At 40.8% G+C, this 21259-nt stretch overlaps 1 protein-coding gene across 5 annotated transcripts in view; it reads left to right on the top strand.

The window, feature by feature from the left end:
- The window catches only part of LOC147100905 (guanine nucleotide-binding protein G(I)/G(S)/G(T) subunit beta-1), an 80703-nt gene that overhangs the window by 41896 nt on the left and 17548 nt on the right, over positions 1–21259 (top strand). For 2 of the 5 annotated variants that reach the window (XM_085967501.1, XM_085967499.1), the window contains exons 2-3: positions 15087–15194; positions 18486–18524. In XM_085967501.1, coding sequence (XP_085823627.1) covers positions 15138–15194; positions 18486–18524 — 96 coding nt within the window. In that variant the 5' untranslated portion in view covers positions 15087–15137. Of the gene's footprint in view, positions 1–13031; positions 13135–14526; positions 14641–15086; positions 15195–18485; positions 18525–21259 lie in introns of those variants that run through there. The other 3 variants (XM_085967500.1, XM_085967498.1, XM_085967497.1) reach the window with 3 other exon arrangements.

The raw sequence follows: 21259 nt of genomic DNA, 5'->3' as shown, positions 1-21259 counted from the left end.
TATTTTAAAATAGTTGAGGGGCTGCTTAAAACGGAAAATAAAATCTGTCATTCCTGGTTGTGAATTTCAGGTTTCCCAGCAGAACTGCAAGCAGTGATGCTATGAGGTTTTCTTCTCAAGGATACTGGTGAATGTATACCTCTTCTAACATGGTCTAGACTGACACTTGTGTGGTTTTACGGCCGCTTTCTCCAGAAGGCGATTCTTTCTTTAAAATGATCAGGGCTCAAGAGAGTCACGTTAGAACATTAAAAGGAACACAAATTTCAGCTGAACAGAGTGTGGATTTGTCCCTATAGAGTGCCAGCCACTCCAAGTTGTTTCTGTACTCCTGGTGGGATGCTATAGTGTGACAGTTGAGAATCCCTGAAAACTAGACTCCTGTTCCTCATTCAGTCAGGAAAAGTGCGAGAGGATCGGGAGATGTGAATGTGTTTTTGTACAGTACCATAAAGTTTCCTCCATCATAATGTACCTTGGAATAGAATTTGTTAAATAGTTCAAATAGAAAAAGAAATTGATTGGTTAGGCTTTAGCAAATGATTCACAACTTTGCTCACCTTATTGTCAGTGTAGTAATATTTGGGTCAGCTTCCGAACGCCTGACGCACTTCTTCGATCCTCTTTATTTTATCCCACAGCTATCTGTCATACTCCAGTCTCTTGTTCACATTCAAATGACTGGGAGGACTGACATTGAGAGAGCTTGTGTCATTCTGTCTGTTAAAATAGACCACTCATATTTTAATGAAATTATTTTATCTAATTGTTTAAGGTTTCCTTTTGAAATTGTGAAATCGTTTTTAATTTGGTCTCTGAATGTGGGCAATGCTGGCAAGTCTCAATTATTGTCTGTCTGTCTTGTTTTGAGAAGGTGGTGTTGAGCCACCTTGGAATGCTGCAGTCTTTGTGGTGATGGTGCCCCTATAATAGTATTATGTAGGGAAGTCAAGGATTTTGGCCCATGCTGAAACATCACTATACAGTGCTGTGGCATGGTGTGAAGCTCAGTTAATATCTACTCTTTTATGATGCCTGCCAGTGCTTCAAAGAAATATGTTTTGGCTGAAATGCACAATGTCCCATTAGATTTATATTATGTTTATGCCACTACAGTATACATGTGTATACAATATGTAGGTAATCAGCAACTATTTAAAAAATTTTCACTAATTGTCGTCCCGTTATTCCCCTCCTAGAGGTGATGACTAATGTTGGTTAAGAATGAATAGAAAGACAGACAGACTTGCAGTTATATAGGACCTTTCATGACCACAGGACATTCCCTTTCATGACCACAGGACATCCCATAGTGCTTTACAACCAATGAAGTACTTTTGAAGTGTAATTGCTGCTGAAATATAGGTAACGCAGCAGCCAGTTTGCGCACAGCAAGCTCCTGCAAACAGAAATGAGATAATAGCCAGATAAGGGTTCGACCCGAAACATCACTCTAATTTCTCTCCACCAATGTTGCCTGGCCGCCTGAGTTTTTCCAGCATTTTCTGCTGTTATTACTGTTTTTAGTGATGTTGGTTGAGGGATAAATATTGACCAGGACACCAGGGTGAACTCCCCTGATCTTCAAAATAGGACCATGCGATCTGTTATGTCCACCTGAGAGGGCCATGTACAAAATGGCTGTGAAATTTGTGCAATAAATGCACATTTTAAATTAAGAAACTAACTGCATCAATTTATTATAATGTATCGGGAAGAAATTCTAATTGCTTTGATACTAAAAATGAGTGAATCATACTTTTTCATCAAGTGGAGCATCAATTATCCATGCACAAATTGTTTACATTCTCAATTATCCTCACTATTAGCTGGCAATGGGAGACCAGTGGGAGTTGGGGCATCCAGCCATTGTTTTTCACTTTGACCTGCCATTTTGTTTTGAGTATTGCAGCCACCAAAATCTAATGGTGCAGCACCAGGCGATCAATTAGTTGCTGTGCTGGCCCCCAGCCTTCCCAAGCAGCTGCATGCAACTCTTAACTGCTGGACCTACCACATACCTGAGAGCTCAACAAAAGTGCTTTGCCCATCGCAACCAACCATAGAGATAGCATTAAAGACACCATGTCCTCAACCTCCAGTGATCCCACCAGAAGCAGCCTCGAGTAGCGCTGACAAATGAGAATCGTTGCAGAGCCTGGCTGCATGTTTGGGAGTGGGATTAATCGCTCTGCAGTGCCAGCTGATACTTGCTGCCAGAAGTAATTGAATGCTGCTATAGAGGTTGGAATGGAGTGTGTGCGCAGAGGCAATCGGCAGCATGCTGCTCATTACTTGCCAATTACCTATGGGGATCCTGCAATTGCGGTGGATAATTGAGCTTCTATAATAGCATACTGTAGTTGGATAGAATGTAACCATCTTTATTTTTAATTCATGTTAAATTGCAACTATGTGCTCTTTATATTGTGTACAGAAACAATTGTTTTATGTATTAAAGATATTGTGCCTATAATGTAATTCTAAAGCACTTCAAATCACCATTTACGATTAGCTTCTATTTCCTTTTTAATTACTGAAATGTAATATGTTGAAGTTTGTTTTTAAAGTTGGAGCTGTGAGTCAGCTGTGGGTGGGACTTACTGGAATATTTGCGCCTCGAGTTGAAATCTGCTGGTAGGTGTAATGGGTTTCCTCCATATTTTTCTTGTGTTCCAGTGTCAAAAGTAGAATGTTGTTTTAGCCTTTGGGCATAAGTTCTGGTTCCTGAAGGGTTACTTTGTATTCTCATCATACAAGGTCAAATTTACCATATCCTGGGAGCAAAAAGGTATATGGTGGGGAAGGACTTCCTTCCATTGACTGTCAGTCTGATGACTGCTGCCTCTCCATGGATCATAACTTAAAATTCTAGAACAGATTTCAGGAAGATAATTAGTTGACATCAACTTCTAAATTTGCAGAAGGCGTTGTTCATTTGTTTGCTTGCTGCTTCTGCTCTTGGGGAAAATATACCAAGAGATATCGGGGTAAGATTCATCAGAGCAATCACACCACCCCTCATCCTTGATGCTTTCACAAAGAGCATGATAGCTGTGCCTAACTCGTACTCAGCAAAGTGATTGGTATTGCATCCTCTGTTGAGTATCACTATAGTTGGGTCTAGAAGTCCAGTGTTTTTTTGCTAACCCATGGATCTCTGGCCTGTTGTGTCTGACATTTAGCCCTCAGCTTTCAAAGCAGCAGAGATCTGTCTAGGATGTACAGGCTTTAGTACTCTTCAGCAGAACACTTATTACACAGCCTCCCTATTGGATAGTAGAAGTTAAGAATGAATAGAAGAATACTTGTATTATATAGCTCCTTATTGTGTCAAAACCCCTTGAAGTTCTTTATTCAGTTAATTAATTTGCAATGACTTGTATGCACAAAAGTCTGCCCCGCATGCTTGTGAATCCTATTATTATAGCACATAAAAGCATACTGTGTAATCAGTGGGGTTTTTTCTTCGATTTTATTCCCTACTGAAGGTGACTTATTTGGGGTAAGATTCTGCGACCCATTCCAATAGTATTATTCATGGGTGAGCTTGGGTTTTATTGGTAGAATATTTGTCCATTACTGCAGCAGAGCAGGATACACCTGTGACACTTCAATTGACTGGTCACAGGTCTTGTGTAACAAGGAAGGATCAATTTAAAGTCAATGCAGCAGGAGAAGCAGACCTGAGTCAGGCTTCAATTGACTGCCTGATCATTGCATGTCAGGTGCTTAACACTGTAACCACAGGTGCTTGTCAGGCACAGTATAATGAACACTCCTCGAATCGCCACAATTGGAGGAAACTGCATTCCAGCCTGAGGGTGTGGCCAGTTTTGTGGGTGGGGACTGCTTCGGGCAAATGGGCTTTTATACCAGCAATAAAAGATCGCGGATACTCCAGCGTAAAATGAGTATGGACGCAGCTCACTTGCCCTTAATTCTGAAATCTTTAACACTATTTCATTCGATTCTGCCAAGATTAATTCAATTCAATTCAATTTTATTTGCCATATGTAACTAGTACAATGGAATGCTTACTCCCCGTAGGGACACGTCAGCTATTCTTACAATGCCGTGTTCAGAAAGTCAATTCAATGGCATCCAGTGGCAGTGGGAGCACGATGTCCCTCAGCCGCTCCGTCCTCCTCGTCACCGCGGCCGCCGCCTCACTGTTGCCGGCTCAGCTCTGCTGATATCTGGGTGGAAATCGTGTGAAAACTTCAGGCCAGCATCTCCTTTGTAGTCTCGTTAACGAGCTGAGGAGTTGCAGTCTGTGTACATTCCAGCCTGGGATTTGTGGTGCTAATGACGACGAAACTGTCAGCGCTCACTGTCATTACAAATGTGAAACTGACAGCAACTTCTGTCATCCGCACATGCACAGTTAAACACGCAAATCCAGAAGTTGCTATCCGCCGTTCCCTGCTCCTCCACAGGGTTGAAGACCCCACAGACGCCAATCAATTGAAATCACTGAACTGACGAGAACTTCCCCTTTGACGCTGTAATATCACTTAAAAAAACTCCAGAAAAATTAATCCATGTTCAGTGAGGTGTAACTGGGTTTTTAACAGCGTACTGAGTCATAACTACTGCTGAACAACTGTTCTGGCAATGAAAAACTAATTTTATATTTGAGGAATGCCAAATTTTTCCATTATGATAAAAATTCCTTGGTTTTTAATTTTTACGTTTGTTTATAATATTTCAGCTTCTATCTTAGTCACCTATGTATGTCACGATCTTTATTTTGCTCTCAATTGATTAAAAAGAGAAGGATAATCTGCATTTTACTTTCTGGTTTAGCTACATTAGTGTTAAACTTTGAAACCTTTTAAAATTAGAAATATGAAGGATCAAAATTGTAAATGTGCTAATTGAATTTTTCTCAATCTTGATGAAGATTGGGCATATTCCAGATCTAGTCATAATTTATGTTGGGAATTTGGCATATGTAGACATCAGTAAAGCACATATAACTAAAATAATTTGTCTACATCACACCTGTTGACATTTTGTGGAGAGAACCAGTTTGATGGGCTAGCTTGCCTTTTCTCATTCCATCTACATTATGCTGTTCAGCAAGACCTGTTGTCATAACAAAAGCCGATTTGAATGCAACTTTGGAGAACATTTGCTTCTATCTCAAAACATTGTAAGGTTGGCTTCTCCTACTGTTCCTAACCAGCCCTTCCTGAAGCATGTTACTTTGGGAGATCAGTTCATATGTGAAGAAGAGGGAATTTCATATCTCCAACTCTTTTTCTCCCCCCCCCCCCCCCCCCACCCTAATCCCTTCAGAAGATAATGACTCCTGACATACTGTAGTTCCATGGGTGTTGGCAGACCTGTACTTTGTTGAATTGGCCATTTTCCTGCATGAAACTAGATAGTGCTGGGCTGTTGTTGTGACGAGGGGCATTGAATCTCATTCATCATCCACATATGCACTTTTTAACAGTGGTCATTTGCTAACAATCAAGGTTAAGGAGTCCTTGTTTTTTTCTCTCTTTCTCCCCCCCCCCCCCACCCAATCAAAAAAAAAAATCCAATGCTGACAAGGAATCAGGAAGAGGATCTTTATACTTTACTTAATAGGAAGGTGTATGGCATCTTCAAGTATCACCTGTGGTCAAGAAATGGAAAAGCCACTAAACAAGATATCGCTGAATTGATTTTGTTGAAGACAAAATATCTGCTCGCGGTTGTGTTCATTTTTGTAGTTGACAGACAGAAGCAATGGTAGTAACTCTTTAATCTCACCTGGATGCCGAGGATAGGAGTGTAGTAATGTATAGGTTGGAAGAGACCATTGCAGTCCAAATGGCAAAGTAAAAAAAATTATACTATTCTAGAGTTCATACCCCTCAGTTGTTTTTTCTACCAAATATCTATCCAAAATGCAGATATAACAGAAAGCTGTAAGTGGAAAAAGCTTTCTGTGGCACTAAGAGTTCCATTATAGGGCTCAAGATGCCTAACTTGAATGAAAAACTGCTGCAACCACCCTTTTCATTGTGTGCTTTACAATAGTTCTTCGGCAGGTGGGGGACGATCTGCATTTTAGTTTGTATGGAATGTGTAAGGAGTAAGTGGCATTTTGTTAGGACATTTTCACGACCAGTGTTTCGCGCTCTATAGCTGATTTTTTTTTCTGCCCCTGGTATGCTACAGTTTGTTCGTGAGCTTGCGCAGTTGTGCTTTCCTAGGTCCAGAGTGAGAAGGGTTGTGTCTCCCATTTAATCTGAGGTTAGCATTTTGAACAGCATCTTGTGGCCAAAATCTGAAAGCTAATGTTTAGAATATGCTTTTAGAAATGTGATGTTTTCTAGAGGTAGTCATAGCAAAGGATTGTGTGCTTGTTTTCACCCTGCATGTGTGTTGCTGCTGTACCTGTAACTAATTTTAAAAAATCAGTCCGAGCCAAAGAGCTGTACTGGATGGAGAGAGTAATGCTTGTTTCAGGGCTGTTCACTTTAGAGACTGGAGGATTCTGGAGCTCAAACCTTACAATATAGATAGTTTGAAGAGCTTGCTAAAACTTCACTGAAATTCAGACATGGCACAGGTTTCTGCTGAAGTTTGACCAGTAATTCAGTAACTGGGCACTCATAACTTGTGATCAGCTGAAAAGTAAGAAGGCAATGATCTTGTGCCATGAAGTAGTGGGATCTGCACTGATTCAGCAATTCTGTGAGCAGATTAAGTATAAAATCAAAACTCAAGCAGACCAGATAGGGCATATAAAGAGTGACCATTTGGGGGGGGGGGTGGGTGCAGGGGGGGGGGGAATTATGGAGCCAATCTGGAGATTGAGCAGTCTGGCATTTCAGTAATTACTAGGCTCAGACTACATCCGTTATTTCCAGGCTCAGTTTTCAGTAATGCTTCACTTAAACTTGCCCATCTGCTCCCAGCATGCACACCTCATGTTCAGTTGGACATGTAATAGTACATGTTTGTAATGAGGTGGCTAGCATTGGGAGGGGATCAAAAAGATTGTGTATTTAAAAAGTTCTGTAGAACAGTCGAATATTGAACTTGTATCACAGCATTGAAGTCAAGCAGTCAGTCGATTTATCAGTGCCAACAAATGGAGTGGCATCACAATTAACCAGTTAACATTGCTTAAGATTTTCAATATCACTGTTACATTGTTGGAGTTACTGTAATTGCTGGTCCAAGTGACAACTTAAAAATATTAAGCAATTGGTAAATTTGCATTTGAATTTTAAGGAAGGATAGCTTGGTAACCTCTCCACTGTGAGTTATCTAGGCCTCTGCTGGAGTTTTTGGTGCAAACTCTAACTACATGTAAATTGTAGTAATTTTAACTTTCATTGTGAAGTGCAATTGGCTAGCTTGCATTGTCGCCTGGGATAAATTCAAAATACTTATTTTTGAAGCACAGCAACCCTTTGCTTTGGTCCAAAAATACTGTAATACCTTATTTGTGCTGTGACCCGACTCCAGCATAATTTGAATTTGCTGGTTCGTGGAGCATTTTGTTAGGATGCTATCGTGACCTAACTTTGTCAATGCCATGAATCAGAAAGCACAAATTGAATAAATGCCTCTGCTTCCACCGCCAACTCTGTGCAGCTGTTTTACCTCTACCCATCCTGCTGTGCTAGTTCTTGCTCACCAAAGGAAATACAAAGTCAAATTAAACTTTGCACATGTTGATATATTTAAACCTCTAGCTGATGACTATGTTTGGTATCTTAAGTAAATTTTTAAAATATAATTTAAACAAGATTTTATATTTGAGTGACTCTTAAATATTTGTGTCTCTGCGTACCTTTCCTACAGAGTGGTATCAAAACTAATTTCTGGACTACGCACTCATGCGTGTGATCTCTCGCCTCTGGACTTTGTATGTTGGCATCACTGTATGGTGGGGAGTGTAGTTTCTACCCTAAATTTATTTTATTTGGCTGTACTTTAAAGAATGTCTCTGTAGATTCTGAGTTAGCTTTTCTGAATCCTGTAGTCCAGTGGCTTTCAGTCGAAATACAAACAACGGTTTAAACATTGGTATTAAAATTTGGAGCTTTCTCAGGTTGCGAGCGGTGGAATGTAGGCCATCTCACATTACACTGCTTACTGTGATTATCTAGCCATTGCTGTTTGACAGATACTGCTTTGTGCAGATTGGCTGCTAAATTTGTGTGAATACAACAATGACCACACTTGAAAAGAAATCTGAAATAACACTTAATCGGCTGACGCTTTGTGAAGTGTTGAGGACATGAAAGGCACTGTACAAATGCTGATGGCAGAGACTCGTTCTAGGTGTGGTTCCGTGCGTGTTTTAGCAGCTCTTTGATATTGCCATGCCTCACGTTAGCCCTCGTCAGCATTAGAGGGCAATTTGAATAGGGTTCATAACTGAACCTAAACCTGTGTCCACATGTATCGGGGATCACTGGATACCAATGAGGCATTATCATTATTTTAAACAGCAATAACTTGAACAGAGCAAAATTATTTTGATAGAATTTAAACCTCCAGTTCCCATTATTGTTTTAGGTTTATTGTAGAAATAAGACAATTCACTGTCCTTCATTTAAATTTTTTAATTTACCTTTGCACGGGAGTATTCAGACATTTTTGTGTTATGTATTAGTTGAGACTGTTGCCTGTTTATACTATTAGATTCTTGAGGTTTTGAAATGGCCTAGGTGATGAACTCCCACGGGTGAATCTTAAGCCCAGAAAGCAATTCAGAAATAGCCAATTGATGATTACTTACAGTAGCACATGAGTCCATCTAGGTGCTTGCCCACCAATTTTGCCGCTTTCGCATCTCGTCCAGCACTCTGCACATGTAGAGAAAAGTGTCAGGCTAAATCTGGAGGCCTTGGCCAGAGTTGCTGGTGTCATTAGTTAAGCTGCTTTTATATTGGGTGGTGTTGGGGTGTTTGCACTACTAGTTCCCAAAGCGTGCGATCGCATTGCCTGCAGCAATAATGTAAACCTGCCGGATTAGTCCAGGGAGACCTGGTTGAAAAAGTGGATCTTCCTGGGTTGGCCATGGTAATTCCACCAAGTTTATATTGGGGTTATCGCTGGCTGCACGAGACCTGTGCTTCAGGAATAGGTGGCACTAAACCCCTGCTGGTGTCCATATAAACAACACTTTGAATTTATATGCCCCACCCAATGATGAGAATAAAATGCCCTAAATAAGGCTGAAGCCATTTATGTAGGGAACTTGGGAGAATTAATAACTCACCTTAAAATACACATTAAAAGCACTATTTGAACCTGACTTTAAAAGAATAACTCCCATGAAAGCAAATTGAAGCTAAAATTTATGCTAGATTGAAAATATCTGTTTCATGACAAAATTAATATTCATACCCACTTGGACCTAATGAGTGTGGAACTGCTTTGTGGCATTCATAAATATATGCTGTTGAGTGATACCATCAGTGAATTGAATAATGTGTTGATTAGATAATGTGAAGTAGAATTGGGAAAATGATTAACATGGCATTACCATAATATGTATCTGATCTGCTGTTTGTATTAAATAGAAACCTAATTTGTCTCAGTTTGGTGACTATTGTGAAAGAACAGACCACCCTAATTGGTTCACATTTCCAACCTTTTTTGTCCACTTTTCCTCCCAACGCACACCAGAAGTGGTTATCAGTTTGATGCCAGGCGAGTAGTATTGTGAAATAAAAACAGAAAATGCTGGAAATACTCAGCAGGTCAGGCAGCATCTGTGGAGAGAGAAAGAGTTAACTTTTCCTTTTATCAGAGCGAAACGTAAACACTCCTCTCTCTACAGATGCTGCCTGACCTGAGTATTTCCAGCATTTTCTGTTTGAGATTTCCAGCATCCGCAGTGTTTTTCTTTTGTTTGAGTGGTATTATAATGTCTCTGTTACTAATGAGAGAGCTTTTATTGGCCTTCAGCTTCAAGTTAACTGGTTTAAACTTTTATAGTGTTCAGATTTTTTTCATTCATATCTCGAAGTGCATTTAAATGGCTTTTTTAAAGAGAGAATTTTAAGATTGTACTGGGAATGTTGATTTTTCAATAGATTAACACATTTAGTAAAATTTATTCACTTAAACTCCATCCTTTAAAAGGTTTTGAGAGTCCAACATTTTGGTTATAATATATGATGCAATTAAAACAGTCAGACGTGGTTAATCTGCAGTACATTACATCAGTAATATTCAAGCTCTTCCAGCTGGAAGAAGCAACCATTGGGTATTTATTTTTCCACACCCCTCTAGTTCCTTTTCTTGGAATATTTAGGGGACACAGATTTAAGGTTTTGGGCAAAAGATACAGGGGGGATGTGAGGAAAAACTTTTTTACGCAGCGAGTGGTGAGGACCTGGAACTCGCTGCCGACGGAAGTGGTGGAAGCGGAGACACTCAATGTTTTCAAGGGGAGACTGGATAGGCACTTGAGGGAAATAAACTTGCTGGAGTACGGGGATAGAGCAGGGGAATGGGACTGACTGGATTGTTCTACAGAGAGCCGGCACCGACTCGATGGGCTGAATGGCCTCCTCCTGTGCCAGCGCTCTATGAACACTCTGCTGCTGAATTTGGGGGATGGTTCTTGCAGTCCTTTTTTAAACCTTTCCTTTCTAGTCATTTTCAAAAGTACCAAAACCTGCCCTACCCTGTTAGTGCCATCTTATTGTCTTCCTATAGTGAGCATGATCAAGAGTGTGGGGCAACGTTTGTCCTTCAAAAGAAATGTTACTCCTTGATCCAGTCAGGCTTAAAGTTTGACTTGTATCTGATGCTCACGAAGTGACTGGGTGATAATTGCCCACTTTCTTTGGGGTTGAGTCATAAAGATCCATTGTGAATTTGAATAAAGGGTATTTTTTTCCTGATTTGTTCTTTATCTCAGTATCCACCTCTCTCCATTTTCTTTTCCTTTTCTATTTCCTCGCTTTTAATTTTATTTTTTTTCCTCCATTCCCATTCTCAATTCCTCTTTGTATGTCACCATATCATCTCTTCCCAAATCGGCCATTGTGTGTAACCCATGTTGACCAATCCAGTTTGAGCCAGTCTGAGTATAGTTGGGGGGAATGCAAGAACAGCAGCTCAAAATAGTGATTGCAGCAGGCAGACATTTCCTGGCTGTAAGAGCACGGTCATAGATTTAGTGACTAAGCATCCCTTTAAAACACCCCCTCAAAATGTTAGTGTTTGTATGATGGGGCCTGGGTGTGTCACTGCACTGCACCCAATGAGAACCACTACATTAAACCATATGCCTGGGGATCCAAATTACTTTGCCATTGCCAATACATATTGTATTGTTATTGGATAATCTGTAAACCTCTGCCTCCAAATTGAGTTAATTTGATATCGGCTCACTCATTCCCATTGTTTTTAGTTTGTTAATCCGAATACTTAAAACCTATCTGGACTGTGCAGAATGAGTGTGATGAAAACTGATACTTAATAGTCACTTGACACTGAACTGGCTGTGCCTAATGAGGTTGTTTAAACAAACATTTAGACCAGCCATCTTAAAAGTGTCTGGCAGACCTGGCAATTGACTTATTCATAGTTTGTACTTCAGACCTGATATAATACTCTTTACAACTGTTTACACATTACTGACCATGTTCACATTATACCAAAAATTTATTAATAGGGATATCTTAAATAAATGCGAAGCTGCAGCCAGTAGGATGAGAGCACATTTTTAAAGATCAGCTTGTTATTGTGCACTCAACCATGTATTTTCTCACTGGCATATATAAATGAAAATATGCAAATGACAGCTACAGTTAAATTATTTAAAAATAATTGTGAGGGTTTCCAGCTCTCTGGGCACTGGTTTTAAATGTTTCAATTCTTAATATCTGCTGTTTTCAAGCAAGGAATATTTAAATCCAGCACCGACAAAAGCTGAAGCCCTTGCAGTATCTCTAATTTAGCTTTAAGTGTCTGTGTGTCACTGGGAGGAGAGCACATTGTTGGGTGCCAGCTGGGTTCTGTATGTTTGGCCAGTGAACAGAGTTTGTTCAAATTGCTCTCCACTCACTGGCTGCAACTTTTAATTTACTTTACGAGACATCTTGATGCTAGAACATGAATTTTACTAATAACAACTTGTCAGGTAGGTCTCAGCAGTTCTAAAGACTGTCACCACAATTGTTGTACAGACTTTGAAAGGGGTTGTTGGACCACTCCTGGGGCTCTCGCTACTTAGTTCTGAAAATAGTCACATTTACTTAATCCAGTGACTTGCATTCAAAACAAAATTTGGGTTTCCAAATGTATTGAATAAACCAGATCTGATTGTAGTCCATGGGCCAGTACAGTAAGCATTACATGGAACCAATGACTGACTGCATTATAGGAGAGACTGAACACATTGAATCATTGGACTATAACACTGGCCCAGTTGATAGGAGTTAATAGCATTAGTAACCTAGCAAGGCCCAAATTTGACCTCCATTGTATATTGGAGCCGTCTAGATGTATCAGCTACTGAAAGTTAAAGCAACACTGTGAGTAAATTAGTGTGATTAAAATGATAGAGGTCATTCACTACACTGAGCAGTAAATGGTACTGACAGCCCTATGGATTAAATCTTGTTCTGATGGCATTAACCCTGGCATATTTTTTCATAAAAAGATTAAAGGATTGGTGTCATTGCCTAGCCACAAACCCAGTTTAGGAGAATGGGCCAATCAACATGCCGGTTAGAAGCCAGTTTGCAGTTGAGACTTAATTCTGGTGCAGTACTGCTCCAGCTATTTACTTCAAATAGCACGGTGGCATAGTGGTTAGCACTGTTGCCTCACAGCGCCAGAGACCCGGGTTCGAATCCGGCCTCGGGCGACTGTCTGTGTGGAGTTTGCACATTCTCCCCGTGTTTGCGTGGGTTTCCTCCGGGTGCTCCGGTTTCCTCCCACAGTCCAAAGATGTGCGGGTTAGGTTGATTGGCTATGATAAATTGACCCTTAGTGTTAGGGGGATTAAATACGTGGGGTTACGGGGATCGGGTGGGATATGTGTTGGTGTAGGGGTTACGGGGATCGGGTGGGATATGTGTCGGTGCAGGCTCGATGGGCCGAAATGGCCTCTATCTGCACTGTGGGGTTTCTGTGAGAACTGGCATCTTGGTGAGTAGGGCAGTGACAGTTTTGTCAACCATAGTTAGATTTAAGTTCATATTATAAAGTTTCATCTGTAATAACAAAAATACTGAATTGTTCAATGAGAATTAAAAACAGATGCCTAACTTTTTGCCTAAAACTGTTATTGCCAGTTTGTTTCTTTAACTGGAAAGTAATCTTAATGGTTGAGAAGTTTCGTTGGTGAGGTTCGCTTCTGTAGTTTGGATTTTTTAAGAAACTCTTCAAAGTGGGCGCCTTCTAACAAAAAGTGTAGTACCTGAACAAGTCCGGTTGGAGCTGCGCACATGACTTACCCATTGTATTTTTAATGTAAATGATGGCAAAATTAGTCATTGGTCCCTGAAGTTGGTGGGACATATTGAGAGAGTGGTTAGCAAAGCATATGGGATCTTGGGCTTCATAAATAGAGGTATTGAGTACAAAAGTAGAGAAGTTATGCTGAACCTTTATAAAGTGCTGGTTAGGCCACAACTGGAGTATTGCGTCCAGTTCTGGTCACCACACTTTAGGAAGGATGTGAAGGCCCTTGAGAGGGTGCAGAGGAGATTTACCAGAATGGTTCCGGGGATGGGAGATCTTGGCTACAAGGCCAGGTTGGAGAAGCTGGATTTGTTTTCATTAGAGCAAAGGAGGTTGAGGGGTGATTTGATCGAGGTGTACAAGATGATGACAGGTTTGGATAGGCTAGACGGGGAAAGGCTGTTCCCACTAGTTGATGGTACAAGGACTAGGGGACACAGATTTAAGGTTTTGGGCAAGAGATACAGGGGGGATGTGAGGAAAAACTTTTTTACGCAGTGAGTGGTGAGGACCTGGAACTCGCTGCCGACGGACGTGGTGGAAGCGGAGACACTCCATGTTTTCAAGGGGAGACTGGATAGGCACTTGGGGGAAATAAACTTGCAGGGCTACGGAGATAGAGCGGGGGAATGGGACTGACTGGATTGCTCTACAGAGAGCCGGCATGGACTTGATGGGCCGAACAGCCTCCTTCTGTGCTGTTATGACTCTGGCATTCATTTCAGCTAACAGAATTTGTTGATTTGTCAATGTCCGTCAAATGCCAAGTAGATTCTTTGCCCAGGTTTGGGTAGAGGAAAAGAAAGGAACAGAAATGACTTTCATATTTCTAGTTTCTCAGAAAATAACATCTCGAGTGATTTCACCTCCAGCTATGAATGGAACCTGGATATTGTTCCGTCTAAATGCCAACTTTCAATTGGCTTCAGAGAGAGAGAGGCAACAGCATAAATCTAAATTGAGTGTCTTATGACAGTAAGTGGATTTGGGTCATGGATTGTGGCGGGTTTGTATAATCAGCAGATTTTCGTTAAACCGATTTGGCTTAGCAGTAGCATCAACAACACTGAGCCCGAGTGAATTATAGCGCGGAGAAAGACGCAGCCATACACACCTAGCGAATGGACTAGACTGTAGAAGTGTTGTACCATTAGGACAAGCTGACCTTTAGAAACCCATAAAAAGAATTGAGTATGTAACAACTGAAAAGTTGTAAAGATTTCCTGGTTGATTGTAGTTCTTCCCCCTCGGTGCCAAGAGCATTTAGAAAAAAACAGCAATGCAGGACTCTTTTGAAACTTTTGGGTGTTCCAACATGTTGTATCTGTAGAATAGATCTATATTTTTGTTAATCTGTTTGATATATATTCAGTGTATATAAATCAAGAGACTAGAAAAATGTGTAATAAAATTTAAGTCAATTCTCAGTTGACGCATTTTGATCACCGTTGGGTCCCATACATTTTCCTTATGAATTTTTGGTAATGGCTAAAAAAGTGATAGCTTTTTAAAAAATCTGTCTTGCAGTTCTTTGTCTTTATTGTTAACTCCTCTAGTACATTTCAGCTATGTATGGACTTTTTCCTCCGATCTCTGATCATTGTCCGAGTATGTGACATGCTACTGTTTCTTTTTAGATATCGGAGTGTCCCAGTGGAGGCAATAAAGCACGAGTTTAGTACAGGAAAATGAGTGAGCTGGACCAGTTACGTCAGGAGGCCGAGCAACTGAAGAATCAGATCAGAGTGAGTATTGCATCAGCTGCCCCACACGTGCACAACTATTGCATTTTAATTTGGTTTGAATTCACAAGTAGACAGATTTTTAGAAATTAAACTTGAAAGGAATGGCAGCGCATTGATGTATCTTTACACTTTACTGTGAAGGGTAGATTGTGGGTTTGTCTGCAAATTCCTGTATAGCAAGTTCAGTATCGTGGCGTGCTGTCATTTGGGACTTGGGGGGGACAGAAGTGAGTGTTCTGGCCTACTGTTCATGTTCCATTGTGATTGGCCAGTAGGGAGTATTATTTGGTGGGGCTGATTAGCTTGGTTGTTTATCTGCCTCCCTTGCAGTTGAAACCCCCTCACCCAAATTGCAGACCAGTGGTTTAATTGAAATTATTCAACCTGTGGTAAGCAAGTCAGAGCTCTCAAAGGGCTTTCTGGCTTAAATATTTTATGTACACTGCCTTCTTGGGAACCGATGTTCTTGAACACTTACCTTCCAGCAAACATTCTATCGGAGACCTGGTAAATGTTTATTTCTACAGGCCAGAGAATTCCAGGCCTTTGTCCCCAGTCGAGGTAGAAATCAGTCCGAGACTGAAAATTTATAGGAAGCTTTGGCTTTGAACGAGAAGCTTTATGGTGCTCATTAACCACAAAACTTGTTTGCCTGGTCAGCAGCTGACTTCCCTATGGTCGGTCATGCCCACAGTACAGATTACCTATCCGCAGCAAAGGTTCCGTGGCTGGATGATCGGTACCTTGCAGTTTCAGATGTTGCTGAAATTTGTGTGCAATGTGCCCCGACTGGTTCAACTACTGCTTATGTACATAAAGGAAAGAAAGACAGATATAGCGCCTTTCACTGCCACCGGATGTCTCTCTGCACTTTACAGCCAATGAAGTACTTTTGGAGTGTAGTCACTGTTGTAATGTGAAAAGTACAGCAAGCTCTCTCAAAATAATGACCAGATAATCTGTTTTAGTGATGTCGATTCAGGGATAAATATTGGCCAAGACACCAGGGATAACTCCCCTGCTCTTCTTCAAAATAGTGACACAGGATCTTTTATGTCCACCTGAGAGAGCAGACGAGGCCTCGGTTTAACGTCTCATCCGAAAGACGGCCCCTCCGACAGTGCAGCACCCCCTTAGCACTACACTTGAGTGTCAGCCTAGATTTATGTGCTCAAGTCTCTGGAGTGGGATAAGTGCATTTACATATTACATAGAATTTATAGCACAGAAACAGGCCACTTGGCCCAACTGGTCTGCTGGTAATTATGCTCCACACAAGCCTCCTCCCACCCTAGTAGTTTCAAAGTGCTTCAAGCAACACTAAGCGGGAACAAACTGATGGAGAAGCTGTCTTGCTTGGTATTTTCTACAACAGTTGGTCAAGGTTCTACAGAAAAGATTGATTGGAAAAGTCTTTGGCAAGCAAGTAGATACCTTTCTGGGCCATTAAAAAAAGATTGTGCTCAAGGTGAAGATGTTACTCCTGGGAAAAGAAACTCTTCTCTCAGGCAGCTGGTGTCAGCATTGTGCAGATCAAGTATAGCACAGTGAGATGCAGAGGAAAGCTCCTTCTACTGTGTCCCAATATGTCTTGGCCCCATCCTCAGAAAAGCACTGTACTGTACCCGTGTGGCATTTTTCCATCTCCCATACCAGCCATCCTGTGGCCTCTGAGTCAATTTGGCAGTTAGTGCTTAATGAGGGGTAGATTTGTGCTGTAGGCCCATGGCCCTGAGGAGCTGGCTTGAGACTTAACATCCAACCATCAGACAGAGGAGATTTTCATCTCGTAAGTCTGACATGTGTTTGAACCCAGGGCCCAGACATGAATGTCCAGTGTTTAACCCACTGCCACCCAGGTCCAGCTGGACAGCTTTTAAGATGAAGCAACTAAATTTGTAACCCATTCCTGGTATAAGAATCCAACCCAGCAGATGCATAACTTGATGAAGGGGAATGTCTGATAAAATAGTTTCAACTTGGAAGGGTTGCACTGCCAGTAAAGGTCTACTATTTGGACTGGTGTTGGTTGTATATGTTCACCAGGATATGAAGGAAAATGCCTGAGATGATCTGCTACTCGGTGGAAGTTCCTCTTTTGACACTAATATTGTAGTTGGGGAGAAGAGGAAAACCCTTTTTGAAGGTAGAATCAGAAGGCATGGGCTCAGCCTCATCTGAGTTCACAAGACTGGTGCTGCCAACTGGGGATTAGATAAGTTGGTGCAGTGTCATTTTAGCATGTAGAGACTTCTGGCTAACCGTTCATTTTGAAACTCAGAAAAATAAGTTACATTTCTGGGGGGTTTTCTGGCATCATGGGTCTCTGGGATTTTCCAACAGTTGTAAATTATTAAAATTAAATTAATGGCTTGGAGTGTTTGATTTTATTTTCCAATGGGAGATATAGGATCTCTAGCATCTTTTAAGAATTCCCTCTGTTCCTCTTTTCTCTGAGAAGGTGAAGCCTGTTTGTATCGATCTACAAAGAATGCAGACGCAGAATCATTAAGTAATGCTTTTATCAAACATGAAGTGTTTCTTACCATGCTTTTTAGTGGAGAAGTTAGTGGGTTTTTGAAGAGGCATTTCAAACTCCAGCGGAGAATTGCAGCCATTCTCTGGTAATCGTATAACTGGGAGTAAGCGCAACCAAACTACGGTGACTGATGGGAATGATAAATTTGTGTTCCAGGCTATTACCGTTTGTTTGGAATTAGAGTGTCACTTTACATAACGAAGCTCAAACTAGTGTGATTCATGTTGGTGTATTCCTATTTGTGTTTGCACTTTTGAGTGTCTATTTAAAACGTATTGCTGGTAATTCTGTGAACGCTTTCAGATTAAGCGGGCTACAGTAGCCCAGTGGTTATGGCAGAGGTTGTGAATCCAAATCCCATCATGGCAAGTTGTGAAATTAAATTCAATAAATCTCAGCCTAGAACACAAAAAAATGACCATAAAAGCTGCTGGATTGTTGAGTGAACCAGTTGGGTGTAACATGTCCTGCCACCCCTACCTGGTCGGGCCAGAACATGACCCCAGACCCACACCGCGTTGTCTCTTAATGTCCTTGGGGCAACTAGGGATGGGCAATAAATACTGCCTTGCCATTGTCTTCCACATCCCAAGAAATTTAAAAAGATCAAAATTGGCTAATTGAAAGGGTTTTGCAAGGGATAGATAGTTAGAATTGCATTAATGCTATATGGGCTATTCATCTATTTCTGGATGGACTTGCATTGCAATACGCTTGTGCATTATGATTTGTTGTCTGTTTTTCCTTTTCAGGATGCCAGGAAAGCATGTGCAGATGCCACTCTGGCCCAGGTAAGGATATAGTTACTGATTCATACTTGGATCATTAGATTCTTTGCAAGCTTGTCCATCTTTTGATATTTTAAGTAATTTATTTTAAAAGCTTCAGAAAATGTGTACCTGTTCAAGAAAGGGAAAGGATACCTACAAAATGATACTTTCGTTAGTGAGTTGTGGTTAAACTAGAGTACATAAATTAGTGAACACTTAAAAAGATACGGGCTAGTCAGGCCAGCAGCGTACATTTGTAAAGGGAGGGTTGTGTTTGGCTAACTTAATTGATATTTTTTGTTGTTGAGGAAATTGGAGTATGAATTGATAAAGGCAATGCAGTGGATGTTGTATATGTGGATTTTCAAAAGGCATTTGATAAGATGACGTGGAAGAAACCTGCAAAAATTAAAGCACGGGGTATTGAAGAGAATGTAGCTGCAGCAGTAGCAAATGGTTGAAGGGCAGAAAATAGGAGTAAATGCATTTTTAACATTGACAGCATGCTTAGTGGTGTGCCTCGGAGATCTGTCCTGCGACCCTGTCCAACTGTCGCTGTTTATATAGATGATTTGGATGTAGACAGAGGAGGAATAACATTGGTTTGCTGGGTGCTATCAAACTAGGGAGCATTGCAAACTGTGAGGAAGAATTCCGGGAACTGCAGGAGGACATAAACAGGTTGGTGAAATAGGCATGTGGCCAATGCAGTTCAGTAAAGAGAAATGCGACAGTACATTTTGGGGGGGGGGGGGGCAGGGAGCAAAGAACAGTGAAAGGAAATATGCCCTAAATAGGAGGATTCTTAAGAGTAGAGAATAAATATTATCTGTAGACCTGTCAAAGTGCAGATACAACTTTAAAAGTGGCAGTACAGGTAGAACAGGGCACAGAAAAGCAAATGGGATTCTGGGTTTTAAATCTGGGGAATTTATACGCAAGCGGTTGATAAATTGTAGAAGCCATTGGTTAGCCTGTGGCTGTTTGCAGTTCTGGGCATCCCATTAGAGGAATGATATTAGTCATGGGAGGAGTTCACTAATTATACCAGGAATTAAAGGTCATAGTTATGAAGAAAATAAAACCAATTGGGGCAATTTTAATTGGAAACAGAGAAGCTTAAGGGGGAGGGATCGAATAGTTTATAAAATTGCTGTTCTGAGAAAGTAATTAATGAAATACTGTTTCCACTGGTTGAGGATTCATAAAACAAGATTATCCCCAGAGTAATGAAAGGGGGATATTGGGAGATTTTTTCTTGGTTATTAGAATAAGTCTTGTCAAAAGTGACAATTGAGGCAATGACTAACATTTAAAGGAAAGTTGAATACGTATTTTAAAAAGGGAAAGTGGATTGGAGCCATTTTATCCCCCGCTAACACCGCTGTAATGGCCCAAACTACATCTCTTGTGCAGTGAATTCTCTGATTCTATAAATATAGCATGGTTTTGAATGGATTTCTGTGATTTATACTGCAGAGTTATCCAGATAGATATCATGGCCAGTGAAATGTTTGTATTTCCTCTTTTTTAATCTTTTATTTTCTTGAATTGTTGGCCCAGAAATTCACACAATGTACAAGCCAGCAAAAACTCCAAAGATGGCTAGATTCACTTGTTTCAACATTCAGTCGATGAGCTCTTTTTCTTTCCATTTCTACCGTTGGATTTTAATTTTCATCCTATACGTTCTGTAATGTGGCAGGAAGATTCAGGCAAAAAAAATGATGTCTTCAGAAATAGTTGCAGTTAACTTAGTTTTTCTTTTCATCTTGCAGTATATAAGTCAACGGCAGTATAACAGAGAGCTAACATGGTTTGTATTTGCCATCTGCCACCACTTAGGCCCAGGATGCATAATGTTAGAACTGGTCTATAGGATTTTTATATAAGCAAACTTAAATCTATAATTTGTGTTACGGTCTAATTTAAAGGTTGCATCAAAGTTGTATAGAGTAGCATAATGTTTGTTGTACATTGAGGTGAGGGTTTGGCAAAGAATGGGGAGCATTTAATCTAACTTCTGTCCTTAAAATTCTAAGATGATTTAAATTACCACACATGTCGTAACTTAGTTAGTTTCAGACAGGAAATGACCTTCAGTCCATCTAGCCTACTTAACCACAGACACTGGACTTGCCTTACAGAAAAGATAAATCACTGAGTGGACTTGGTTGTGACTTGTGACATCTTTAACTGCCAACCCCTGCGTAAATCTCCCACTCCCTTTATGTTTCAGAATCAGCTTTTTGGGTTCCAAGCTTTTTACAGTTCATTTGTTTCTTATATTTTCACCCTCAGGTTTTTAATGTTTCCTGAATCTTTCATTTTTCGTGTCAAGTAACTTAGAGAGTCATAGAAATTTACAGCACAGAAGGAGGCCATTCGGCCCATCATGTCCGTGCCGGCCGACAAAGAGCTCTCCAGCCCAATCCCACTTTCCAGCTCTTGCTCCGTAGCCCTGTAGGTTACAGCACTTCAAGCGCATATCCAAGTACTTTTTAAATGTGATGAGGGTCTCTGCCTCTACCACCCTTTCAGGCAGTGAGTTCCAGACCCCCACCACCCTCTGGGTGAAAAAAGTTCTCCTCAACTCCCCTCTAATCCTCCGACCAATTACTTTAAAGCTATTCCCCCTGGTTATTGACCTCTCTGCTAAGGGAAATAGGTCCTTCCTATCCACTCTATCTAGGCCCCTCATAATTTTATACACCTCAATCAAGTCTCCCCTCAGCCTCCTCTGTTCCAAAGAAAAC

This window comes from Somniosus microcephalus, chromosome 25, assembly GCF_052327205.1.
Source record: "Somniosus microcephalus isolate GS21.2 chromosome 25, FLI_Smic_1.0, whole genome shotgun sequence".
NCBI lineage: Eukaryota > Metazoa > Chordata > Chondrichthyes > Squaliformes > Somniosidae > Somniosus > Somniosus microcephalus.
The sequence above is the reverse complement of the archived record's forward strand: the minus strand, read 5'-3'. Positions and strand labels throughout refer to the sequence as shown.